General features: G+C 40.6%; 4 protein-coding genes and 4 long non-coding RNA genes across 13 annotated transcripts in view; 4 read left to right on the top strand and 4 right to left on the bottom strand.

Annotated features, from left to right (window-relative positions):
- LOC124186011 (DNA-directed RNA polymerases I, II, and III subunit RPABC3) overlaps positions 1 to 6,219 on the top strand; it is a 46,140-nt gene extending 39,921 nt beyond the window's left edge. For all 3 annotated transcript variants that reach the window (XM_046577327.1, XM_046577328.1, XM_046577326.1), the window contains exon 4: positions 5,167 to 6,219. In XM_046577327.1, the coding sequence (XP_046433283.1) occupies positions 5,167 to 5,284 (118 nt within the window). In that variant the 3' untranslated portion in view covers positions 5,285 to 6,219. The remainder of the gene's footprint in view (positions 1 to 5,166) is intronic.
- Positions 1,768 to 2,218, bottom strand: LOC124186019. The gene is made up of 2 exons (XR_006871535.1): positions 2,106 to 2,218; positions 1,768 to 1,927 (listed from the first exon to the last, which is right to left on the bottom strand). It is a non-coding gene; the product is annotated as an uncharacterized LOC124186019 (long non-coding RNA).
- On the bottom strand, positions 5,941 to 6,655 carry LOC124186013. The gene is made up of 2 exons (XR_006871529.1): positions 6,477 to 6,655; positions 5,941 to 6,271 (listed from the first exon to the last, which is right to left on the bottom strand). It is a non-coding gene; the product is annotated as an uncharacterized LOC124186013 (long non-coding RNA).
- Positions 6,656 to 7,359: 704 nt separating this feature from the next.
- Positions 7,360 to 11,169, top strand: LOC124186015. The gene is made up of 4 exons (XR_006871531.1): positions 7,360 to 8,608; positions 10,418 to 10,652; positions 10,731 to 10,863; positions 10,975 to 11,169. It is a non-coding gene; the product is annotated as an uncharacterized LOC124186015 (long non-coding RNA).
- On the bottom strand, positions 10,026 to 11,939 carry LOC124186008 (dynein axonemal assembly factor 10). 3 transcript variants are annotated; one of them, XM_046577321.1, is made up of 4 exons: positions 11,493 to 11,923; positions 10,927 to 11,427; positions 10,720 to 10,817; positions 10,026 to 10,621 (listed from the first exon to the last, which is right to left on the bottom strand). In XM_046577321.1, exons 1-4 carry the CDS (start codon positions 11,757 to 11,759, stop codon positions 10,414 to 10,416), a joined length of 1,074 nt encoding a protein of 357 aa, XP_046433277.1. In that variant the 5' UTR covers positions 11,760 to 11,923; the 3' UTR covers positions 10,026 to 10,413. The 3 variants fall into 3 exon arrangements, with proteins under 3 accessions (XP_046433277.1, XP_046433278.1, XP_046433279.1); XM_046577322.1 differs by having other exon boundaries at positions 10,507 to 10,637; positions 11,493 to 11,939; XM_046577323.1 differs by having other exon boundaries at positions 10,518 to 10,631; positions 11,493 to 11,939.
- A 180-nt stretch (positions 11,940 to 12,119) lies between these two features.
- LOC124186005 (DNA polymerase alpha subunit B) lies at positions 12,120 to 25,019 on the top strand. 2 transcript variants are annotated; one of them, XM_046577309.1, is made up of 9 exons: positions 12,120 to 12,824; positions 13,087 to 13,312; positions 13,440 to 13,494; positions 22,167 to 22,267; positions 22,361 to 23,155; positions 23,300 to 23,503; positions 23,579 to 23,919; positions 24,872 to 24,876; positions 25,009 to 25,019. In XM_046577309.1, exons 1-7 carry the CDS (start codon positions 12,746 to 12,748, stop codon positions 23,904 to 23,906), a joined length of 1,788 nt encoding a protein of 595 aa, XP_046433265.1. In that variant the 5' UTR covers positions 12,120 to 12,745; the 3' UTR covers positions 23,907 to 23,919; positions 24,872 to 24,876; positions 25,009 to 25,019. The 2 variants fall into 2 exon arrangements, with proteins under 2 accessions (XP_046433265.1, XP_046433264.1); XM_046577308.1 differs by lacking the exons at positions 24,872 to 24,876; positions 25,009 to 25,019 and having other exon boundaries at positions 23,579 to 23,987.
- LOC124186018 lies at positions 14,091 to 15,158 on the bottom strand. The gene is made up of 2 exons (XR_006871534.1): positions 14,968 to 15,158; positions 14,091 to 14,550 (listed from the first exon to the last, which is right to left on the bottom strand). It is a non-coding gene; the product is annotated as an uncharacterized LOC124186018 (long non-coding RNA).
- LOC124186006 (steroid hormone receptor ERR1) overlaps positions 24,465 to 25,842 on the top strand; it is a 35,765-nt gene continuing 34,387 nt past the window's right edge. The window contains exons 1-2 of the mRNA XM_046577318.1: positions 24,465 to 24,760; positions 24,895 to 25,739. The gene's annotated coding sequence lies outside the window, so the exon portion shown is untranslated. The remainder of the gene's footprint in view (positions 24,761 to 24,894; positions 25,740 to 25,842) is intronic.

Here is a 25,842-nt window from a genome sequence, read left to right as displayed (position 1 = left end):
TGGAAACAAACAACATTCGCGTGTTAAAAATGAGACAGTATTTCCTCTCTCTCCCTCTCTCTCTCTCTCTCTCCTTCCTTTTCTGCTTCGTTTCTTCTACTTCTCATAGAGTCAGTCTACCTAGCGATACTATTATTGGCATTGCCTCGCACAGTCTCATCGCATAACACTGTGCCGCTTGTGTTGCTGATGCTGATGCAGGTACTTATGCGTGGGTTCTATCACGAATAAGCAAACGTACAAAATTTACTTCGGCAAGTCTTGTTCTAGAGCCGCCTCGCTACCGCCTTTAACTAGCTTCGTTCGCTTGGCAATTACCGCGAAATAATCGCGAGTGCAAACATCGAGCGTGAGCATAAAATCAGTGCATCGTTAGCGTTATTATTATTATTATTATTATTAGTACACTCTCTCTACGATGCATTTTTTTTCTCTCATTCTCTCCTTTCTCTTTTCCTCTTTTCTTATTGATTCGTTGTCTTTCGAAAGAAGCAAAAAAAAATCAAAATTGAATCGACGAGATTGGTGTGAAGTTTTATTGAAAAACTAAAAATAATTTAACACAAAAATGAGTACAATGTTGTTCGAAAATTGTGTGCAGAATTGTGAATTTACGGTTGTGTAATAGGTAAAGAATCACAATGAGTACCGCTTGATTGAACGAAATAATCTTCAGTGTAAATTGAGGGAAAAATTTGTTGGAAAAGCAAACTTTAAGGTTTCAAAAAACGAAAGTAAAAGAAAGACGGAATTGATTCTGTACCTTTTGTATATTCATTTTTGAAAATTATTATTCACGCGTGAATGGAAAAACGGCTGAACAACATTTGTGATTTACAATTTTTACACTTCATTGAATTATGTAAAACTTGCACGCGGTTACGAAAAATATGTCAGAAACTCGTTAGGGAAAAAAAACGTACTAAAATTAAACAGAACCGATCTCGTCGAAAAAAAAATACACGAAGTAAATGCCAGCAATTATAAATTGTGAGAATAGGCAAGACGAGAGAAAAGATTGATGAAAAGGGGTGATAAAAATTTCTACTTTCATCCAAAGAGCGGAAAGGAAATAATTAAGTATCGCACGCTTTGAGGTTTGGCAAATTCTCAGAGGTATAAAGTACACGTATATAACTGACGAATGAATATAAATTATATTTTTAATGTAATATGGCGGTCGGGGCTCGTGCCAGATGCGCGTTTACACGGGCCCTGATTACTGTAAATGCACTATCTGGTACGACACCTCGCCTGTCGCCACCACCGCAACCACCACCACCACCACCACCACCAGTTCTACCGCCATCGACGTCGCGAAATCCGTGATTGCTCATTTTTTTTTCTCTTCCAAAAACTATGCGTACGTAATATATTTATGCAGAGATCAAGGATGAAATTGCGTTGAATGAATACGTGCGGTTCAAGGAATGAATCGGTGTCTTCGAATTTGGTATGGATGTATGGGTAATGGATGTTATTTATGAAATTATTTACTTATTTGTTTGTTGTGGTGAAAAGATGAGGACGTGATTGAAACTCGGATTTAATAGCAAGTTGTACGCATTTTTTTTTATACGTAAATACATGTATGTGACATGTATACTCGTAAAAGTGGCGAAAGTAATAATAGTAGTAATAACAATGATGAAACAAGATTAGAAATTATTATGATCGTTATTTTTAATAGGATTGACAAAAAATTACTATCCAATTCTACAGAGACGCATATTATCGTTTTTGATACACATTTTTCGAGTTTGAAAAAATCTTTCAGCTGTTGAGAGAGCGTCGGGCGTTTTTAAAGGTGTTTATCTATTCAATTATTTATTTCCCTCTTATCGTCATCATCGTCATCGTCATCGGCATCTTCATGGTCATCGTCGTCGTCGTCGGGGTCTTTCCATACCTTAGATTCTGACCGCATCTCCGACGGAAAAAAAACAAAAAATAATTAAAGTTGTAATATATAAACGATTACAAAATTCAACGAATAAGAAAAAAAAAAAAAAAAATTGAGAACCAACACGCATTACATCCTGTAATAAACTTATCATGTAAATATATTTCATTTTCAGTTTTTCGTAATAAAAATTTATACATACTTATACAATTGTACAATATACTGGTGAACTATACCACGTTTGTTTGATTTAGTTGTCACGGAATAATGACAAAGATCTTAAAAATTCCCGATGAATTCTATAAGAGAGAAAAATCGAAAAAAAATATATATAAGAAACGAATAAATAATTACACGCTATAGCAATTGTAATTATGTTTTTTTTTTTTTTTTTTTTTTTAACGTTGAAAATTTGACCCCCCCCCCCCCCCCCCCCAGCTAGATTTCAATTTCACGAAAATTGAACACGTGAAAATTAGTTGGGTTTTTGTTGTGAGTAAAAAAAAAAAAATCACTCATCACCTGCAGTAGCAGCAGCAGCAGCAGCAGCAGCAGCAATGTCAGAAACAGCATTAGGTATAAATAAAATAAGCCTCGTGTTCACGCATATTACGCAATACCACGCGTTTTCTATGCATACATATTATACCTGAACCACACCGTTCTCATGTCCATATCTGTAACGTATGAATAATAGATTGTACGTGTGAAAATAATGATAATGATAATAATTTTAATATTATTAATAATTATAATAATAATGATTATTGTGGTGATAATAATAAAACATGATATATTATGCTGATGATTTAATGTTGCAACGCATGCGGTTGTTTCTACAGATCTATACGATTACGCGCGCACATGCATAAGACAGTTCAAATAGTATCTGCATTAAATCGTCGTCAGATTAGCGCGCGCAATTTCTGCTGCAGTTGCGGGCAACACCTTACCCTCCCTCTTTTCTCTCCTCTCCTTATTGCCCCCCTTTTCGTTCCATCTGCAGACGGTGCAGAATATTTTGCGACCGCAAATTCATGCTGCTGCAGCAGTTCGCGTTCGATCCTGATTTCATAGACGTCGTTTCCAGTCTACTTTATCGAGAAAACTGTATTAAGGTTATTTATTTTATTTTGTTTTTTTTTTTACGGAAATTATCGCTGCTCCGTGTTATGCGGACTGTGCGTTTTATCGTCAAGGATGTGGATCGCATTCCTTCGCGAGGAATTCCGCGGTTTATCTAAAGCGGTTCTATTTCCGGAATATCAACGTTGCATTCCTTCATCTTTCATCGTCGTCACCGACATCGACATCGTCATCGGCGTCATTTTTCATCCTGCGGATTTGCCATGCTTGCTTCGGTACAGTATGGAAGATGTAAACACAGTTTTAAAGACAAAGGCTTGAAAAACTAAAGACCGAAACTTCCGTATTGGTTAAAAGAAAATTTAATTTCAGATAAAACAAAATCTACTTGTGGAGTGCAAAACCTTGACTCGAAACTCTAAACCCTAAAATTAATGGTTTATTTCTTCGCCTATATCCGACACGTCATTTATTTAAAAAATTTCTTTCTTCGATACTGAATTTTTTTATTTTTTTCATTCAATCTTTTTTCCGTGACCGGCTTTGTGTAGCCGGAAACGAGCCAAGTGCAAAGATACCAAACAAATCGTTATTCGGATGCCTTGATACGGAGATATTGGAGTTTAAAGCTTAGCTTTCATTTAGCTTCTCCGTCACTGGTGAACGGTGCGTTGTGCACTGCGCAGCACCGTTGAAGCACAGATGCTGCGCGCGACTCGATCGATCGATCGATCGATAATGCAAATTGCCACTTCCTAGTCGAATTGTATTATGCAGAAACCATATCTTGTGGCGTGTCGTTGGATTCGTCGTCGCGTCTTCTACAATGTCCGCGTATTTGCGGGCTGATAAAAATCTATTCCGATTTATAACTATAAGAAAACAAGTATGACGATAGAAACCAAGTAAAGCATCGATGGAAATAAAAATAATGTCGGGTTAAATGTAAATTGAACGTTACGAAGCCGCGAAGTAGGAATTATCGAAGAGTCGGAAACGAAAGGGAAAAAAAATCCTTCAAAGGAAATAACACAATCGATTCAACGATCTGTATTTACAACTGTCTGATTCATTACGGTATAGGCACGTCAGTAATTTCAAATCAAAAATCGCGGGCTCGCGACGACGAGCGTTTGTGCGCGCCTGGTAAATGATATTTCGTAATTTATTTTTAATTATAGCAATTGCTGCGACGCGATGCGGGAAATGCGACGGACTAATTACCAATCCAATGAATCATCGAGGTAAATAACAGCGACGATTCGTCACGTGTGTGATCAGAATTAGTCTCGTTCGTTATATTCGATAATACACAAGCACGCGTTACGATTCAACGTGTTTCGTACCCGCCTACCAAACGACAGATAATGCGGTGATTAGAGTTTACGTAACATAATACAAAGCTGTGCGTAACAGAATCCGAGGGGATCTGATGAATTTCATTTAACATTCATATTTATTTTCATCATTTTATTCGTCTTTAAACGCAGCCTGCTGCAACCGGTACTTTTCTACCATCTCACTATTGAGTGATCAACCGAATGAAATAATTTTCTAATTAGCATAAATTTGATAATACGACGTAAAGATCTCCGTTTAAACTGTCCCTCGTAAAGATTTATAAATACGCGTATGAGGTTACGAAAATAAGTAATTATGAATCAACGCATAACTGAATAAATAAATTTATGAACACCTAGACACTGTGCTAAGCGGTGTTACATGTTTTAGTTACGATCTCGTCGAGAATCCACGAACAGCGACCGGCGCCTTGGCAGTGTGGTTAGCTGGTTGTGTGATCTATTTTATAAACACGACCGCTATCGGCACTGCAGCTGTGACGGTCGCATTACTGCAGATGTATTGTAATGTATTATTCCAATTTACGTCATATTTCGAAATGCAACTGATGCAGCAGCACCAGCAGCAGATGCAGAAACAGATAATCAACCGTCTCGAGAAAAAAATCTGATCAATGATCCAACAGTGTCTATAAAAAAAAATGTTTAAACATTTGCACGCAATCGTTGCAAATTCCTTATATATATATATATAAAATCTTCTCAGGGCTGCGGTGGTGCAGTTAAATTATAAATAAACATTAAAACTCGTTAGCTTAAGCTCTAAACTATATTTATGAACTAATTTAACGTAATTTCTTTTTGTATTTTTTACAGATCGGCGTACGTTTCCTTCGGTGGATTGCTGATGCGTCTTCAGGGTGATGCGAATAATTTGCACGGTTTCGAGATCGATCAGCACATGTACCTGTTGATGAAGAAGCTCGCCTTTTAGAGAGAGAGATTCGCGTGTGGAGAAAAAAGTGGAAACAGCACGTTACAGGCGAAGGAGAGGAAAGATCGGAAGAATCGTCGTTCGCAATCTGCCATTTTTCTTTCTATCATCGTGAACGTAAAAGAAAGTAGGCTGCACATTTTTCATACGTTGAAAGACAAAAAGGGTCGCATGAATAAAAAATAAAAAAAATTAAAAATTAAAGGAATTTGAAGGTGAAGATAATTATTATCTTCAAAACTGCGAAGCAGTGACAACAATAAATGCGGCTAAGAAACTTTTTTCGCTTTGCGAGAGTACAAATTCGGGAAAAATTATTTATTTGAAAAATATCAAGGTGCGTAATATTGGATATCGCGTTGATTGCACGCGTGAAACTCCGTTGGATCAATGCTATGCAAATCGCGCGTCTAACGCGTTAATTACTTATTTACCAACTCATTAACTGTACATGTTTACAAAATTGTTCTTTAACGTCACAGCAGCAATTTACAAGTAATTTTATGATCATTATCATTATTGCTGTTGCTTTTAGTGTTATGGAATGATTTTCAATCTTTTAACATTCATTTTTTTCCCCCTTATATTTTCTCATACGTTTCATTCCATTATTCTATCTCTCTCGAAAGAAAGAAATTATAATTTTCCTTTCATACTTTATTAATCTCCCTTGTTTTTCTGTTGAAAACAAAAAAAAAAAAACAGAAAGTTCAGAGTAAAGACTGCGTATACCTATAACGTTGCATTTGCATTATACGTCTACTTGCTGATACAGAGATGACGTTTTTTATACTATAACAAAATCAAAGAAATGCACAAAGCAAATCAGTAATCACGACTGCGATTTGTGTATCGTCAATTCAAGGCGTATAGGATATTACAATATCCATAATATGGATATACCTGTGTACAAATATATGTATGAATATTTTTTATCGCTGGGTTTCATTCTCCTGATCTGTGTATAACACGTATTGTATTGTGTACCTAGTCGTATATTTGTCACATGTTCAGGAAATCCTTAAGGATGTACTGGCTATAACATTCTCAACCCAAAGTGAGTCTCGTAGAAAATGTTAAATACTTTATGATAGGATAAAAATCGGAAAAAAATCAATCACTAGTAATGCCTAAAAGTCGTCAATAAATTGTTTAAATAAAACATCGTTTAACAAATTCGATCGAGACTCACGTTTGGTTGAGAATTTATAGCCAGTACATCCTTAATCTTACGTATTCGTACAGTAATCGAAGGATCAACGAAGAAACTACATATCGCAAAAACAAAATTTCACCTGTGCGTAAATAATTTTGTATATTGCCAGCGCATATGCAGTGAATATTAATTCATACGTACACAAATTGGAAGAAGATTTTGTATTCATCTACGGGGAAAGAAGAAGGAAGAAGGAAAGGTAAAGAGAAGAACATGAATAGAAATGGAAGAAAATTTGTTTCCAGGTAGAAATTCATACTTTATTCGACACCATTTCACCTGTTTCTCTATTTCTTCCTTCCCATGTATCCTTCCTCTGATCACTTGGGTGCTCACCAAATTGATGCAGCAGCAGTACGCGGATAGAAGCGGAAGAAGAACAAGAAGAAGAAGAAGGAGAAGAAGAAGAAGAAGAAGAAGGAGAAAGGAGCCAGAAACATACATATACTTACGCGACTGCGGAAACTAAAATAGCGCGAGGTAAACTCGGCAGAAAGTTATACAGGTAGAGGTAGGTGTGTCATACATGTATGTATATGCATAACATATTCGTATTTTCGTACCCTTAAACTATACTTACATCGTATACTTATCTCTGAGGAGAAGATGCAACCAACCACTTCAGTCAGGGTTCTGCATGAATTTAACACACGCAGGTATATATGCATAGGCTCCGTGTGAATTATAATATACAGCAAAGAGTATAGGTATAATCATATACCGGAATTCTAATTCTAATTCCGTTTCGAGGACACCCGAAGTATTACAGAGAAGGCGAAGAAGATGCTGAGAATTAAACGAACCGTTTCGATGGCTTTACCGTTACAAAAATAAATAAATATGCAACTGTGTGGAAAATCGATCAAAAAAAGATGTTAGGCATTTTTTGACGATAACTTGAACCTTTTTGAATATGTTTAATTTTTTTGTTTCCCTTTGCAAGATATTACAGGGATCTAAGGCTTGAACGGAAATACGTATCGTATATAGCTACCTACCTATGCAAACGAGTCCACGGTTGGTTGGGTCGATCGTTGTTACCGCGTTGCATTTAAACCCGAGTAAGTCACGTAACAACGCGCGGTGTATAAATAATATTCTCATCATGTATAATGTAGATATAGAGACGTATGTATGTACTTACATACATGCATTTACCAGCGTAACACTGCACCGCGTTAATTATATCATTCACGGTTATATCGTACTGGCACTTTGATGTATGTATTTGCCTTTACACCCACCTACCGATGCGCACGGGGCGTGCTTCGTGGGATTCTGTATTCAAGAGTGTGAGATTACGTACAATGGCTAACAACAAGTATCTGTACGAATTGAAAACAATTTACGTTCTTACAAAAGTGGTGCGTGTATGGAAGTTCTTGTGCTCAATTTATTCTTGCACACACCAATTCCTGATATATATAGCGTTGTTATAATTAATCTCATATGTCATGGTTCGTGATGATGATGTGCATTGAAAATGATATGATAAATACTCTTCGCCTTGTGCACTGTCCTGTTTTTTTTCAACATTATGGAATAGAAACTGTGTGTTTGTGTATCTGATCAGGAATTTCAGATATTTTTATTTTTGAAGAGGTTATTTCAAGCGGAGAAAACTAATGTAGAACAGCATAGATTCAAAATCGCAGAACGGATAGGAAATTAGGGATTGAAGAATTGACTACATTTTGATTCTTTTACAATGATGAGTTTATTTCAATAATGAAAATCGAAATTCACAACCTCTTGGTATAGGTATATTCGAATTTAAACTTTGGATTACCACTACATGATGTAATCACTGCTGGTTGCAGGATTCTGGAGCGTAATTGGATTTTAGGATACCTGTTACCAGAATCATTCTCAAGCTTTACATACAGTTGTAGGAACGCCGGGAATTTTGTTTCACGCAGATCGCAAACTCAATACAGATCTAATTCGAGATCCAAATTAGTTGGTTCATCGCTTACTGAAATCAGATTTGGATTTTGGATGTAAAAGGGAGGATTGCCGCTAGCAGATTACGGTATGATCCGGATCATCCTTCAATGCATCAACTCCGCAACTGGACATCAGAAGGAGTAAAAATCAGCTGAAAGATGGTGAGATGGTATTTATTGCCCTAAAATAAGTCTTGGAACTTAATAATCGTCATTTGAGACGTCTTTCGGATAAAATATTGCACGAGTCGTTTATCTGTCTTTTTCCCTCGGACAAATTTTGACTTTATAGTGTAACGTGGGCAAGGTTTCAACGTGATTAATAGTCCATTTCACTCCGATAATTGGCCGCAGCAAAGCTGGCTGCACCCTGCGTGGGTTAAACGGGTGGGTACACGGAGCATGGATAACTCATGTAATTAAAGTCGCGGAATCCGTGACCTTGAATAGAGCCAGCCGGAGCCACTCAGCTAGCTATTTAAATGAAATCATCGGGTACCGCGAGCGTACGGATTCCGCCTCTTCCCCCCCTTTGGTGAAAGTAATTTCTAAATTGAAAATATGAATAGTTTCTCACAAAAACTTGTAGATTTTCATTCTCTGCAAGCCAATGCAATTCAAATAAATAGGAAACGTTCGAATTTCCATAAAATTATATGTGGTTGTAGAAATTATCGCCAGGTCCCTTGGTAGGAATCGAGTGTGGCCGGCGCTGGTGAACGCCGTAAATGCTGTAATATCTACGATCGCATATCCGTAATCCCGTGTTTCACGCACACGCCTTGTGCCCGCTTCAACACAACGGTAAAATACCCTCGATTTCACGCTGCCCGTGTGCGGTGCGCGAGCAAAGAGCAAAGCTAGGCGAGCGATCGAGATGCTACGGGACTCGGATGCCATCACACGACGCGGTGGCAGCGGAACCAAAATGGCCGTTGCGTAACGACGCCGAATGGCCGCCCGACTCCGGTAGCGGCGTTAATAAGCGGTTGCTTACAAATAGACTGCCCCAATAACATATTATTCCCCTTATCTCGGCGCAACCCCTTCCTCTCCTGCTTCTTCGTCTCCTCCTCCTCGAAACTCTGTACTCTGTTCTTCTCTCCTTCACCTAGACTCGTTACATACGTGGTTTCGTAGTCGGTCATGTCCCCCACCTCGTTCTTTCTTCATCTCACTCCCGCTTCGTGCCCAGTTCTGTCTCTGGTTTCTAATGTTGTTGCATAATTGCGCAGGCTTTGAAAATCGATAGAACAGCGCAGAAACTCCCGCAGCTTATTCCTGTACCCATCTACCTACCTACCTAGCTCGTCTATAGACAATTTCACTATATCTGTACTCTCGTAACTCACTCTCTGTATCCCTGTTACCGGTAATTCGCTACGCGTTATGGAATCAAATAATGCCCGAACATTTTGATGGTAAATTATTTACATCGAAATTATAAAAATCGATAAAAAAAAAAACCACGTCATCGTGTTCAATTATACGATAAGAATAATTGACACCTCTTTTTCTTTTCTTCTCCCATCTCGTTGAATTGTATCTACAAAACAAAAATACTACAACTCGCTTTGTGATCGATGGAAGTCTTAGAGTCTTTTATTTTATTTTTCCACGTATATTACCGAAGCTCTTCTATTCAGCGATATTCGGTACATATATATAGCGAAGAAATGAAACTATTTACAATGTACTGTGCTGAGAGCTCTCAAATACGTTATTGGGTTCGATAATTATTTTCTCCTTCTAGATTCAATCGCAGAACTGAGTCTCAAAGTTCTTGCATCCAACTTGATACAATTTTACGTCTTCCATATTATTCTCGTGAACGGTTTTCTACCCACCATTAGATGATACTGTGAATAATCCTGCATATACCGTGGAATGTACGAAAAGCCGGCAAAGAGTAACGAGCCGGACAGATTTGAAAAAAACCTTGCAGAAAATGATACTTTTCTCTTTTTTCAGTACGTGTTCAGTTTCGTGGTGATTATGATACGAAGGCATTGATCAAACGCAGTGCAGACGGCAAGTCCTTGCTTGTCTGGACTCCAATCCAACGAACTGACTGGTTGAGAAGAGAGCGTGCTGTTCTGGAGCAGAGATACTGAACCGACTACTCCCTGCTCTATGCCATCGGCGTCTGCTGTCACTCGCTTTTCAGGATATTGGCTGTGACACACAAGAACAGAAGTTTTACATTGTGAGTATAACATTCGATTAAAAATTTGTTAGGAAATTATGAACTTGAGTGAATGAAATTTATTTACTATTTCCAAAGGCATAGCGATCCTCCACCTCCCGACGTCATGAATATCTCTCGGTTCTGGGGCAGATGACGTACCAGCCATATAGTTGATTTATGCGCCTGAAATCAAGTCGGATTATGGCTTGTTGCAATGCTCTATAAAAGGGTAATAATTACTTTCTGGTTATTTTGACAAAATTACAAGCAAAACAACTGAACTACAAATTACTTTTTCTGAAAGATAAGAGAATCCTTTTTTGGGATGTTGAGTTTTCAGGTCAAACAGGTAGAACTTGGATTCAAGAGTGGTGGCGACCAGTTTGTTCATCGCGATATCTTTTCTGTCAAACTCCAATCCACAAACTCCGTTCTTCAAGTTGCTCTCCCATCTGAGAGCCATCGCCTTTAGGTCAAACATCTTAACGTCGCCATTGTCATAGCCAGCCGCGACGACCCTTTCTTCAGAGTTGTACGAGTTGCCGAAAGTGACAACCCAGCAGTCCCTACGGTCTTCGCCCTCATTTGGTTCCATTACTGCAACTGGCCGCCCCTTTTGCCGTGGATCCCAGACTTTGACGCTGCCATCTCTGGAGCCGGTGACGATTTCAGGAGCCCCGCAACCTATCGTCTGCCCGCCGATGCCGTCAATGGAGTTTATGATCTCCTTGTGAGCATTTGCCGAGTAAATAGGAATCGCAGGATCCTCCAGGTTGTAGATATTCAGTTTACCCTGAAAACGATCAATTGTTAATCGACAGCGAGTAAAGAGCTGGTAACAGCGACTCAGATTCTTACCTTAAAGTCTCCGGCGGCCAAGTATCTCTCTCTCAAACTTGACGCTCCGAAGGTGCCGCACTTCATCGGATTAGAGCGCTCGATCTCTTTGATCAGCTTAAGCTCCCCGCTGGATATTTCGTATATTTGAAAAACGCCAGATCCTCGCGGCCTCGAACCCATTACGACGAACTTTGCGCTGCTTGGTATCCACTTAGCGTCGAACAAAGAATAGTTGACTGACTTTTCGATGTGACATATTATCTGCGGCTTGGATAGTTTATCCATTTTTAAATCATTCGATACGGACTTGGTTGCACTTCCAGCCGCGAAATTCTACCAGCCGACATCGACACGAGGAGACAGCCTTTTAAATGACTGTGAACACGCGATAAACAAATATCAACGCCTCCTATTAGCTGTATGCCTTATTTATCGCTTCTGCGATTTTCATCAAGTGGTAAGCACATCGCAGTAATCTACCGATGGTCAAAGTCACATTTCTGTTGTACAATAATGTTCATTAAAGCTTTGGGCTTCTGGCTAACTTATTTGGGATTCGAAATATAAATCCGAGTTCTTTTCTATATGAATTATGTGACAATGACTCCCAATCTCTCTGGTACCCAGCACTGTCAGTCATTGTCATATAATACTTATAGAAACAAACTCGCATTTTGTTTCGGACCGAAAACAAGTTAGCCGGATTTCCAAAGCATTAATAAACATTACTGTACTATCGGAATGCCAAGTCCTAATAGACCATTTCGGAGATGAGCGTATTCGCATGCATAATACTTCTATGCTCCCAGGTTAGGAAAATTTGCGCAGCGATACGCGTCTTTATATTTTTCAATCAACGGCGTAGTGGAGAAGCACCGGATGTGACTAGTAGCCAATCAGAGCGTAAGGATAAGAAGAATAAAGAGTTTGAATCAGGAAAGTTTGAATACTTACAACGGTCGTTTCGCGTCGCCGATAATCACTTGTTTCTCTTATTGTTGATACAATGCGCGTTGATTTTTCGGCACATTTTTTATCGCTCAAATAGCAGTGTGATTGGTGTTTTTTACGATTGAATAATTAGCCTCGTGCACTTGCATGGTTAGCTTGTCCTTCTCAAGTCATGATGTAGAGGAGGTAAAAACAGAGACATCGATAGAGTGAGAGCGTGATATTGAGTGAGGTTATGTTCGTTATTCCAGAGACCTCGAGGTACGTAAATATATTTGGCGGGAAAAGAGAGAGCAGTCGGTCAGAGTTCAGACAACAAGATGGTGTTGAAGGATGCTTTGAAGGAGCATTTCGCTGTCTTCGGAGTCGTCGTTAACGACGAGGCGACTCTCAATAAATGTGAGTATCGAAATCTCAGCATTCGCGTTCGTCATTCGCATGTAGAAGTTGAAATCCTGTAGGAGGAATTTCGATATCTGTCGAAACGCGTCTCGCTAATTTTGGGGGTTGGAAAAGAAACCGCACCGTTTTAGTAGACTGTTTTCTTTGGCCCTTCTACCGAAATCCAAAAAATTGATTTGAGAAAACTGATCACATGCACGATTACCTACATTTTGATAGCTAACAGTCTATTTTCTAATACATGGTTGATCCTCCGCAGGTCTCGATCTCTGCGATTTGTACAATTTAAACGAAGAAGCGCTGGTGGAAACATGGATGGCATTCAGCGTGTCACAGTGCCGAGGCGACAACCCAACTGTGGAGTATTTACTGCGGATGGAAAGAAACGAGTTGAAGAAAGACACGGGCTCCGCTGGTAATTCAAAGGCTGATGCCAAACTGTCGAAACTCGCCGTGTATAACTCTCACTCAATGAAACAGTACAAGTATCCTTTGCAAACAAATTGAGTTGAAATTCTTGCACGTAAACCTTGGAAACTCAACTCGCCAATCTGCCAGACCTGGTACAAATACTTTTCAAAATAACAAGCAGATTCCTTAACTTGGTCCCAGTGATGACGAAGATATTCTGGAGCTGTACGGTGCGAAAACCCCAACGACGCCAAGAGTGAGTAAAAACAACACATTTTCCCATAATAGTTGTAAGACATGAATTTTTCCATTGTTTTTATTGTGTTTTTATAAAAACGTGCATTGTATCTTTTATTGCAACAGTTTCCCAGAATTATTTATCTCGCTATTGCAGCTTTTACGGGCCGATAAATTATTACTTAATTCTATTCAAGAAATCCCAAACAGCGGAGAATAGTCAAAAATTCTTTTCACCGCAGGTGGAAGATAATAATGTCAGGATATATTCTTAGAGTAGCGGAGCTAAAGGGGCACAGGGAAGGGGGGGGGAGATATTTCCACAACCCATCATTATAAAGGCATTATCGAAAGTATGCGCCATCGTGTGATTCATTCCTGTATCTCCCCCTCATTGCAGGCTCTATCCTTTCCTCCATGTATTATGCCACGCAGGTATCATTTAGAGATCAAGATACTTGTTTTCGATCCTCAGTCGAGCAGGCAGATCACATACACGTTCTGTACGCTACGAGTTTTGCTTTCTTGGCTGTTACTTTTTTCGTTTGTTTGCCGCGCAGGTTTTCAGCTCGCTGCTGATAGTTGCCTCAACTTTTTTAATCTTTTCATTTCTTGTTCATAATCTCTTCATTGGTTGGTTCCCAGGCAAAGAAGATCGATTTACATGCGTATGTGCGTGTCTCTACGTGTGTTGGAAATTGTGGTTTACTTTTTTCCCCCATGATAATGGAAAGGAATCATCGTTTCGTACGGTTTTATTTTTTTTTTTCCATTCCACTTTTTCCCTCCGGCGAATTTTGGAAATATTTCGAATCTCCCAAGGTTCCTATCCGGCTTTGTGTCTGTCTCTTTTTCTCTCTTTCATTCCCCACTTTTCTCTCGTCTCTTTTCTACCTCTCCCCTTGTTCCGTGAAACCGCCTCTCCTCCCGATCCTGACGGCTAGCCGACCGATGCAGCCGGTGGTGGTAGAAGAGCAGGAACCGAGCAGAGCGTTAGGCAGTTTGATGAAAGCGCCGTTGCCAAGCTTACGTCAGGCGAACGCGCGCCGCTTCGTAATTTGACGAAAATTTCGAGCTGCAATATAATTTCATGAATACATGTGTTATCATCAGCAAAGATTTTCGCGCGTTGCAAATTATCGTAAAAAGACATTTCAACCTTGTCGTTTGTTCGTTCCGTCCGCGTTCATTGAAATTCCATGATCAAATTCACGCGGCGCGATGTGTTCAACTATTTTTGTAAAATATAAATCCGCAATTTCACCGTAATCATAATAATAATAATAATAATAATAATAATAGTAGTAGTAGTATTAGTAATAATAATATTATTATTATGTGAGTCGTCAACGAGTCGGAGAATCAAGAGAATCTAAAACTGCAACGTTCGTTCAAACTTGCTTCGAAAACAACAAAGAACTTGTTCGAACAAGATCGTGGTGTAAAAAGACAGGAGTAGTAAAAAAAATTTTTTAAAACAAGATCAATTTACCTGGCAGCGAGAGGAAATTCCTCACTCGGGTATAATACATGCCTTGCCGCGGAAACGCTGGAGGTAACGGAATATCGAGCCGCCTGTTTGTCGGCCGCTCGGAGTACGCATCGTGAATTCTCGAATCAAAGTCCGGTTCGTTCCAACGGCTTTTCGGATTCGATTTTTTTCAAACCCGTCAGACAGAGAACGACACGTATATATATGAATCTCCAAGGAAATGCGGATTGGCATGTGTTCGTCTCTCGCTAAAACGCGCCGCGCTTCCGATCGGCGAAAAATGATTGTACATTATTAAAAGCACGCGATACGATTTACATCGTACCTGGTTTTCGCATTATTCTGGACCTGCGTAATTTCATACAACATTGTTTATCCAAACTCGCGATCTCTTTGTTTGTCTTTTTTGCCATGGGGAAATGAACCTACTCCAACCTTGATTTTGACGTCAATTTTTTTGATTCTGTAGTTGGAATATATTGTCGGATAATTTTTGGAAAGTTTGATTATCAATTCAGCCGATTTTTCTATTAGATGAACTTTACTCAATTCGTTGATTATGCAAATTGAAACAGACGATACCACGTTAATTCGGCGAGCTGTTGATTCCGCTCCTTTAGTATTCTACATTACGGCAGTCACAAGTGTTGTAATATCGTAAACGACAGCCGAAAGGTCCGAGTACCGTGGAAGAAAATTTCTTGAAATTTTCAGTACCGTCCAGTTTATAGGGTAATTCGCCGAGCTTTTATACTACAAAATCGGGGTCCGGGCTCTGGGACCTAACATTACGTCCCTGGGAAGCGTACGGTGCTGTGCACGGTCAGCGACGTTTGAAAGATCGTGTGTTGGCAACACTGTCGCGCGTTCTTTGTGCCGGGACCGAGTTTCTGTAACCAGAGTCAGTGTGTGTCGGTGTCGGTGTTGGTTTCGAGAAGAGAGCAGCATCGAGTCAAGTTTATGGCCGTCGGCCGGCGCGTACGCGTCTCGTTCTCTTCCCGCGTCTCTCGGACGAATTCGTGGTCCTTCCTCAGACCCTAATCTCGACTTCTTGCTTTAAAAAACTTGAACTTGTAATAACTCGACATTCTAATGTTTCAAGATCATCTATACAACTTGTAGTCACAGGTTAAAGTTTCGTTGAACATTGAACAATATTGAATACCAAGTCGTTGTGCGTGTTTGTGTGCTTGATATTTGGAGTTCAGTAGAATCGATTCGAAAATCACTCTATCACTTCCTGTTATGAAACGTTAAATGAGCCTAATCACGAATTTTATACTAAAAAAATTAAGGAAAAGAAACTCCGACTACATAGTGTAACATAGATGGTCTTCTGAATTCAAGTTTTTAGACTTTAGTAGTAGAGTTGAGATTTTGGTGTAGGAAAATAACGACTGTGAATTCGGTCGAGGATGAGGGCTACTGTCGTTTTTATATCACCGCACGAAACGCGACACCTCGAAAAAGAGGAGAGAGAAGAGAAGTCAAGTGGACAGTTCACGTTCACGTTCACGTTCTTCACGTGTCGCGTTGTCGTATCGCGTTCCCCGCGACGCATCGGGTTGTAATAACTCGGGAGAGTTGAAGACGAAGAGGAAGAAAAACGAACAATAAAACAAGAATAAGAAGACGAAAAATCGATCGTGGATTCGTGTGTACGTGTCCTGTGTGGAGTGGAGAGTCTCGACGCCTAGTTCAGCAATTCGTCGTCGTCTTCTGACTCCTTGCGAAATTCTTCGGTTATAAAAAATCGATCTTGAAGCAAAAAAATCGAGTAGTATATAAAAAAGATCCCAAATCTCGTTGATTGGTAAAAATGGATTGTCTTGCACCGCGCATTCGGGTCTTCCACATTTCCCGAAGTATCGAAAGATCGTCAAGTACGACGAAAATATGAGAGCGAGAGAAAGCGGTAGTCTCGACAATGTTTTTCCGATTTTCCGACGGATCGATCGCGGCGCAAACCTGCCGACCGGGAAGAGTATAGTAGAGAGGAGAGAAAAGGCCCCGTTCGGCGAGGTTTCACCTCCGACAGGTGGTTTTTTGTCGTAATCGAAATCGTCGGTTGGGCCCCTCGACGAGCCCGTTTCGTTACGTATCGTTACGTTTCGGGCCTGTTATTTCCCGCCACAAAAATCCTGCGGCCAGGTAGATTGCCGCCATTATCCCTCCCCTCCTCTACACTTTGACCGGCGGACTGCAGAGTTAGTTCGTGTCTTCCGTCCTGTCCCTGACAAAGGCGGGTGGGGATCGGCATCCATCCCCACCGCCCGCGTCTCCTCTTCCTCTTCCTTCGCCGCTCGGACCCGTCCACCAGATTTCTTCTTCCAAAGGAATAATTTCAGTTTTCAAGGACGTATCCGCCATAATCGCTGGTAGGCATAACGCTTCTCAATCGTCGTCGTAAAGCGTCCTCTCTCTGTATAGTATAATGTTTCCGAACGGTTCTTCGTGTCGTTCGATCAGTAAGTGAATCGTGTTTCGCGTCCTCTCATCGATCGTTCTTTCGTTCGTTTATTATTCATCCGTTTGAACACCCTTTCAGCGGATTTCGAACGTTCCAACCGCCTCTCCAACCCCTGATCGTAACGACTTTCATCCGACGCCGACTTCACGAACTTCCCGTTCAACCCCTTCTCATGTCCTTGTTCTTATCATATTTTTCTCTCAACGACTTTTCCACTTTTCTCGTATTTTGTTTCCTTTCGCGATCTTCCGTCTTCCACATTCGGCGCAACAACCTGTTGAGTCCCAACGCGCGTGCATCCATCCCTTCTCTCCAAGTCACCCCAACCGCCACACTAGTTTCCTTATTTCCCAATGAAACGTGTTTACTCGGTGATCCAATGAAAAACGTGTAAAAATCGGAGACTGATTCGCTGTATCCGTTTCTCCTCGTTGAGTCTATCGATGATACTCATAAGTTGCACCAAAGATCGATATAAAAAAATAATTCCTCTCCGCACAACTCCTTATTCTACTCATGAAACGTCCTCGTTCAAATTGCGATTTTCAAAAATGTACTTTCTCCATCTTTTCCTTCGGCTTGTTTCCGGAGATTTTAACACGTCTTTCTTTGTCGATGTTTACCGATATTCTACAACACGATCGCTTCGATTCGATCGCACGAAAATCGAGGCTCGCGAAAGAAATCTTATTCCGCAAATTTCGTCATCGGTTATATATAACTATACAGATATGCATTCGAATTCCGGGCTGTTGTTGCAGTAGCTCTGCAGTGCAGCCATTACTCGGGCATCTATTGTTCCTTTTTTCCCTGCGCCACAAAATCTCCTAGACAAAAGGCCCAACGGCTAAGGCCCAACCGTTCGTGCGTACCTGCATCGCGTAGGTATTTCATTCTTTGCGTGTGTCGTGTGTGCTTGTGCAGCATACACCCATATTTCTCGGAATTGAACACTAAGAGAAAGAATAAGGATAAGAAAAAGCTGAGAACCGTTAATCTGTTCCCCCTCTCTTTCTTCTCTTTCTCTAGGCACCTTCTCGCGGATACAGAATGAAAGATGATAAATGATAAACGGTGAATAGAAAATATTCAACGAGAAATCATCACGCGCTACGTGATCCGCGTATTAAACAATCTATCACGCTTTTCTTCTTTTTTCAATTCCTCGACCTGCTCAAGTTGTTTCAGCAGTGCTGTTACGGTCACTCAGCCAGACAGTATTTCTCGATGATTAATCGATAATGGATGGAATGTCCCAACCATTGAGGCGAAATAGTTTTTGTTCTTTTCTTTTTTTTTCTCATCAATTCCATCGTCACTTCTTCTTACTGTTTCCATTTATTGTCAGGTCGAAGTTTTGTGTATTTCAATTTTTCCAAATAATCCCCGCACTGATCGATTGCTTGATTTTGTCGATATTTTTTTTATAAAAATCAATCCAATCACCGATGCCTCGTAATAGTCGATGTCTTTCCTTGTTTCAATTTGGGGTGGCAACCCCCGAAGTATAATTATTCGTTGTTAGTTTCGTTGAAGCACGCGGTCGCCTCGTGGTGGAGTTCATTAATTAAGCACAATTGACCGAAACTCCCTGCGTCAACGTTTGTAACGATCTTAAAGATGTATCGGTCGTGTATAGTCTGAACAAAAATTTTCTACACAATTCAATCGAAATATCTATGTTGATTGAATTTTGAAAGCAACGTTAAATTACTATACGTATACTCGTACAAATTTTTTCCATCACGTTTGCTAAAAAAAAATAAATTATGTAGGTACGGATCGTTTTAATCATGCTAATTAATTCTTCACAAATCGCTTAAAGCGATGACGATTTTATTTCTTGGCTACCAAGTTAACAACAAATAATTTGCTCAAAGAATGTGTTGCAATCAAATTTGCGATAATTATCTGAAGTCACGAAATAACTGAACTTTCTTCATTTGAATTCACAGTTTTGTAACTTGATGATTTATCGAGGCGAGATTCATCCGATATCAAAATTCAACTAACGAATCAACCTTCATTTCAATATTTTGTTATTATTCAAAGTGATCTTTTTTTTTTTTTATTTTTTATTTTAATAATTTTTCACCGGACCGTACGCCGTATACATCCTTAATCTTGGAAGCGAATGGCGAAAGACGCTTCGTTGCTGCTTCCCTCGTCGATTCTTGCGTGACTTTCCCGGTAAAATAAAGTAAATAAGAAAAAGAAAAAATTTAAAAAAAAATGAAGTAAAATGAAATAACAAATGATACATATACTGCGTATATGCTGTTGGTGCATCATCGCTTTCGTAACTGAGGGAGAATCAGACGAATCAAACGGAATTAAATCTGCTTGTTGGTAGACGATACGTGTTTATGTGTTCATTGTAGGAGGCTCGTATTTAATCATATTGAATAAAATCAATATAGGCTCGTCTGATATCCACAAATCCGAGATCAAAGGGGGGGGATCAAGAATACAAAATACAAAACGACTTGATCTAATCTTGCATATGTGTATTGTATAATACATGTTTATTCACATTTCTGCTAAAAAAAGAGGAACAGATGAAATTAAAGGTGGGAGAAATATACGCACTACGTACTAGAAGCATGTGCAAAAAATTTGTAAATCGATGTAATTCACAAACTTTATCCCCTTCGCCCCATTCCAAATTTACCGTGAAACTGTGTTCAACAATCTTATTAGTATAATCTTGATAATCGTACAGTTTTTTTAATACCGAATAACTTGTCTCGGCAACTTTTTTTCGTGACTGGGGCGTGATTAGAGTTTAAAAAAAAAATACGTATCGTTGATCATAATCGGACTAAAATGTTTTTAAATTTGTATTTTGTTTCTCTTTATACGTTTATTCTTTAAGCCGTTAAGTCGACTTTTATTAGGTCCTTATTCTTTAGCAATTTGTAAACGCAAATGCGGCGACGAATCTGCAATTTTAAACATCGTCGGTGTGTATAATTACGATACGTGGAATAAATAAATGAATAAATGCGTACGTTGATTTGGGGAACCGACTCGTTTCCGTGGGTCCGAAAGAGAAGTGCGCAAGTTTTACGTTCTACGTTTACCATAAATCCCGGCTTCGATTACATCGCGAATTCTTTGCGTGTCGTACGATATGGTTCGTGTGTATGACTGGCCAAAGTAGTAAAAGTTCAACGGCATTTCCCACGGTCTCATCGTGGTGTGTGAGATTCATCGGTTGCCTCTGGCTCCACCGACCAACTGGCTGCCAGGCAGGCAACTGCCTGCAGTAATATTATAAAACCCAGAGAGCGAGAGAAAGAGAGAAAAAGAAAAGGGGCGACGGGGGCTGCCAGTCGAGCACTGGTGGATGGATGGATGGATGGATGCCTTGCTTTGCTTGCCTGGCTGCTCGCTATTGCTTCGGTTTTGCTTTTGCTGCTTCTCGTCCTCGTCTTTGCCGCTGCAACGAGACGCTTGCGCAGGGTTAAATAGAGATTGTGATACAGGGAGTGGGAGGGTCAGGAAATTCCCAGTATGTAATCGAAAACTGACTGGGTTTTAGTCGAATTTAAAATATCGCACTTTTCTTTTCAATCTCGGATTTCACGAGCATCCAGAAACGTATCGTGTAACATTGTTTGCTTAAAAATCTATCAGGAAATATATAATTTGAAAAATCTATGAAGAGAAACAATTCAGGAATCGTTATTTTTCTCCTCCTTTCTTTAGTAGAAATTTCTTTTATCAAAAGAGAGACCGTTTCGCAACCGTTTGTCTTTTCAAAATGCTGAAGGGATCATAGATGTCTGTTTTTAATACTTGGCGATCCTGGTCTTGATCTGAGGATAGTTTTAGGATCTTCTGAGAGCCACGTGTTCCTTTTTCCGTATATATTCTATATTATCTCTCATTCATTTTTCTTCTCGTGCTCCAATTTCATCTCATTCCACAACTTTACATCCCTCCACAGTATATCTGTATTTGTCTTTCTCTCGCTGGTAAAGAACGAGCAATGAAATGGTTGAAATTGATTGAAACAATGCGTAATAAAAGGAGTGTATATATGTATATACATATATTAAATGGTGACGGGTTAAAAGCTGTTAACCTCCTCTAGACGACGTCGGCTCTGCTGACGCTACTCTAACTCCTAATGTCGATGCTGATGACACTCCCTGTTTCCCGCACTCGTTCCACACTCCCAATAAACAATACTGATGGTACGCCGATGTAGAGATTTATATTTATATTCCCACTTCGTTGAACTACGTGAGTTAGGTCTTTTGTAATAGTTGATCTACCGTAATGGAGATATCGAAAGAAATTCTCATTGTACTGAGTGAGTGACGGTCTAGTGCACATTTTTTCCAAGCTGTGACTAGATCCACACTCATTAAGCACGATCGGGAGACGCAACGGATGAGGGTGATATGTCGGTGAAGGTTTATCAACTACGAATGCAATGTTCTTTTTTTGTTTTTTTTTCAAAATATTGAGAATAGCACGAGAGGCATTTCCATAGACGAGTATGAATTTAGTACACGTTGTTGTTAATATTCGTGACTAGATACACACTCGTCTACGGCGGCCTCTTCGATGTGGGCATTACACGCTCGCCCATACCGCGGTTGACTAAGAATATACGTATAGACGATGAAAAGGAAAGGATAGAGTAGAGCAAAAGAAAAGAAAATCGGTAATATAAAATTCTATCTTCTTCTTTCAATAATTTTTCCCTCAAAAACAGGTAAAACGATTGCGCAGCCCCGAGGGGGAGCAGGGTAACTCCGAGGTCAAGGTCCGGGCGGTGGACAGTCCGTTTACGCCGTCGAGTTTCTCCCCAAAAGTGTAAGGGATAAGAATACTACATTTATATGGATGATCTTGCTAGTCGAGATAGGTTTTCACAAATAATTATTTTCCGAACAATATGTGGTGCAGAACGACGCCAAGCAGACATGCCTCGACACCATCAGCCAATCGAGGGAAGATATTGTTGAAATTTGGCTCGGATCCTGAGAGCTGGAAGACCGACGAGAACAGCAGACGCAAAGTAAAGGTGAAGAGGAGCGAGGACCAGCCACACGTGCCTTCGAAAGCCTTGTACATGTACGAAAAGCTCCTCAGTAAAGCTGAGGCTTTGGACATTGTCGGCGAGGAACTCGGATCCGCGATGTGCAAGACCGTCAACAACATTGATAAAGTTGAAATCGAACCGGTTGGCGTTTACTCGAGGAGTCAGTATCAGATACAGAGCTACGGTAGAATTTGCTGCGACTCCGAGGGGAAGTTGAACACCGCTTCGATCATGCTTGAGGGAACCAAGCACCTGTCTTCCGGGGTCAGGGTCAAATTGGATCTTGGAAAGCTGGATCAGTACTCCGTATTTCCGGGGCAAATCGTTTCTGTAAAGGGTGTGAATCCAACTGGACATACACTCGTTGTAAAGAACTTATTTTTCGAATCGCCTGCGCCACCTTCAGCGTCCCCAAAACTGGCTGGCAGTGATCTTCGGATAGTCGTTGCCGCAGGCCCGTTCACTCAGTCGGATAATCTCGCCTATGAACCTCTCCTAGAACTGATTGATTATGTCAGTGAAAATCAACCCCATGTTCTCATACTAGTCGGACCCTTCATCGAGTTCAGTCACACGGAGATACAAAAATGCGAGATGGCGCTAACTTTCGATGACTTTTTCGAACAGTGCGTTGGAAATATCATGCGCAAACTGAAAGAGTAAGGCATTCTTTTAATCGGAGATTGAGGTTTTAAATTTCAGTCTATTCGCCGGTGTTGTTTGGATGAAAACCTGGAATTGGTCACTCAGTCTTCTCGGACTTTATTCGAACGATATTATTGGAGAATTTCATTATTTTGCAGCACGTGTACTCAGGTGATCTTGGTGTCGTCTAACCGCGATGTTCACCACGAGCCGATCTTCCCTACACCGGAATTCAGGCTCAAGCATACATATCCGAATCTGCATTTGATGCCAGACCCTTGCATGATCGATATTGAGGGTGTAATAATCGGAAGCACTTCGGTCGACTCTCTGATGCATTTGGGACGCGAGGAAATAAGCTTGTAAGTATTTCTGGAAGTGATGCGAAACCTCTTGCATTCACAATTAGCCTGCATACTTTTCTCTGTTCGAATTAGCAACTCCACGAGGTTCGACAGACTGACGCGTCTGGCGACTCATCTTCTGGCCCAGAAGTGCTTTTATCCGTTGGTGCCGCCTTCCGAAGAGGTCAACGTTGACACGGACCTGTGGGAGAAATACGCGTTCATGCATCAACAGCCCCACATTTTGATTCTACCGTCCAGCTTGCGATACTTTTGCAACAAAATATACGACTGCGTCGCCATGAACCCCGAAAGATTGGTCAAAGGCTCTTTTGCAAGGCTTAGGGTGACCGTCCCTCCGAAAGATACCGACTCCTGGAAACCCAGTGAAAACGTGGCTGTACATATCCTCAAAATTTAAGATAGTAGCGTTAGTACGTACTTGTTTATTTCTTATTTTTATTACTATTATTAAACAGCGTCTACTTCCAGCGTTCCTTAATCGCTCGTTATGGGATCGTCATTGAATGAGCGTTCCGTTTCCTAACCGTAGCTACAGTGTAGCCTCTCCATCCTAACGCTGATAAATATCGATAACCTTTTTTTAGTTTTTCGAAAAATCGTACGTGTGTGATGATAAACCGTGGTAATTGGTACGATGCGTTCGACACTTGCGAAATTTTTTTAAACCGTGATTCGGTTACTTGATATTGCTTTCTTTGAACTTGAAGTGAGTGAAAGTTCTCCACTAAACTTCCGCTCACGGTTACCCGAAAAGAAAAAAGAAAGATCATCCGGACATACTTGGTTATATGTTTATTCATTTGATTTTTTATTTTTTCTTTATCATAAGATTTTGGTCCAATGGAATCGTAGTCGTTTAATACGATTAAACATTTTTAATTTTTTTTTTTTTTTTTATTAATGTATTTTCAAGCTTAGCATCATCTCGCATCAGCGTGAAGTGAGTGTGAGAATTGAAGATCTCGAGAAATCTACGAGATCACGTGACATATATGCCAACATGGCGACAGTTTTTTTTTCGTTCTTCACGTCGCAGCATCGAGTTTCCTCACACTGTTATTTCGCCCGGAAAAATTGTGGATACCCGATAGTAATAAATTAACCGGCGATCTTACAACTGAAAACGAATTTTTATCGGTCGACCATCCCGTCAAGGGTTGCGGCAGGGGGGAAATTCGTAGGCTATCCACTAGAAAAGCGACGTTAACGCAGTCGCGATGACGAAACAAGCGTAGAGAAAAAAGAAACTAGGTAACAAACGACGAAGAGAAACTCGTTTGAGATTATCGCCAAAGTTTGATAAAAACTTGAGCGCGCTAACCTTGTTGAAACAAATCATAGTAATAATGCCACAATGTTGAGTCGGTGTTATATTCTGTTTCCAGGTTTGATACTCCACCGATGCTCCATACTTTTGTCGGCCATATTTGAAACCAGGTGAAAGTGTGGTGGCTGCACTACAATCGAGTACCACGTCGAATACACGGGATGAGAGAGAGAGAGCGCGGTGGTTGCTTTTGCGTCCTTGAAAAAGTTTACGTACGTGCGTGTCCGGGGTTACGTCGAGTGTTAAATTCCTGTCGAGATATGTGCCGTCAGAGTTGAAACCCCATTGTTTATTAATATATTGTTTATTTTCTTTTTTGTTATTGCTTCGCAAGCTTTCGCGCCTCCGTAATCCGCTGAACAGTCAGACAAACACGTTATACAAACAGTGTTCCTAAAGTTTGTCTGTCCGTCGTGCGGTGTGAGCGGCCTGAACTTCTACCATTAAGTTCTTTGAGGTTTCCCAATTCCGCCGTCAGATGCCGACACGAGTGGCTAGCGAACGAACGCCATTTTCCACTGGTTCCAGAAGCTCTCACGTAGACCGTGGAACAAACTCTCCGTCCAGCTGCATGAGAGTTTCTCGCATCTCCGCTAGTCTGTGAATGCGTCGCGGTAGCTTTTCGGAGAGGAAAAGCGGATCCGCGTCTTTGTTTTCCCCGATATTCCGCGAGAGGGGTTTTCTAGCGCGTCGTGCTGCCACCTCGACTCAAGTCCGTGTCACATCACAGATCGCGTGTTCCGTCCTTACTCCACGAGACGCCAACGCCAGTTCGGCATATTAATAAACAAACGCGAAAACGTCCCATCCTCGTCATCCTCGACGTTGTCAACGCTCCACGGCCTCCGGACAGATATCAACGATACCTCAACCGCCGAATAGGAGGACTGCACACATGACGAGGTAAGCCACTCCAATGTGTTATGCAGTTTTCATGATGCACCTTGTCCGTGGCCTCGGTAAGCTCATCGCTAGTCAAAGGTGAAGGTGGGGGGTAATTTGGGGC

This window comes from Neodiprion fabricii, chromosome 7, assembly GCF_021155785.1.
Source record: "Neodiprion fabricii isolate iyNeoFabr1 chromosome 7, iyNeoFabr1.1, whole genome shotgun sequence".
NCBI classification, from domain to species: domain Eukaryota; kingdom Metazoa; phylum Arthropoda; class Insecta; order Hymenoptera; family Diprionidae; genus Neodiprion; species Neodiprion fabricii.
This window is presented reverse-complemented; position numbering and strand designations above follow the sequence as displayed.

Coding starts and splice junctions, on each gene's coding strand:
- LOC124186005 (XM_046577309.1), top strand. CDS start 12,746: ATGGTGTTGAAGGATGCTTTGAAGGAGCATTTCGCTGTCTTCGGAGTC. Junction 12,825..13,086: donor CGAGGCGACTCTCAATAAAT/GTGAGTATCGAA, acceptor GATCCTCCGCAG/GTCTCGATCTCTGCGATTTG. Junction 22,268..22,360: donor TCGAGTTTCTCCCCAAAAGT/GTAAGGGATAAG, acceptor TATGTGGTGCAG/AACGACGCCAAGCAGACATG.
- LOC124186008 (XM_046577321.1), bottom strand. CDS start 11,759: ATGGATAAACTATCCAAGCCGCAGATAATATGTCACATCGAAAAGTCA. Junction 11,428..11,492: donor TGGCCGCCGGAGACTTTAAG/GTAAGAATCTGA, acceptor GATCGTTTTCAG/GGTAAACTGAATATCTACAA. Junction 10,622..10,719: donor TCGCTATGCCTTTGGAAATA/GTAAATAAATTT, acceptor TGTGTGTCACAG/CCAATATCCTGAAAAGCGAG.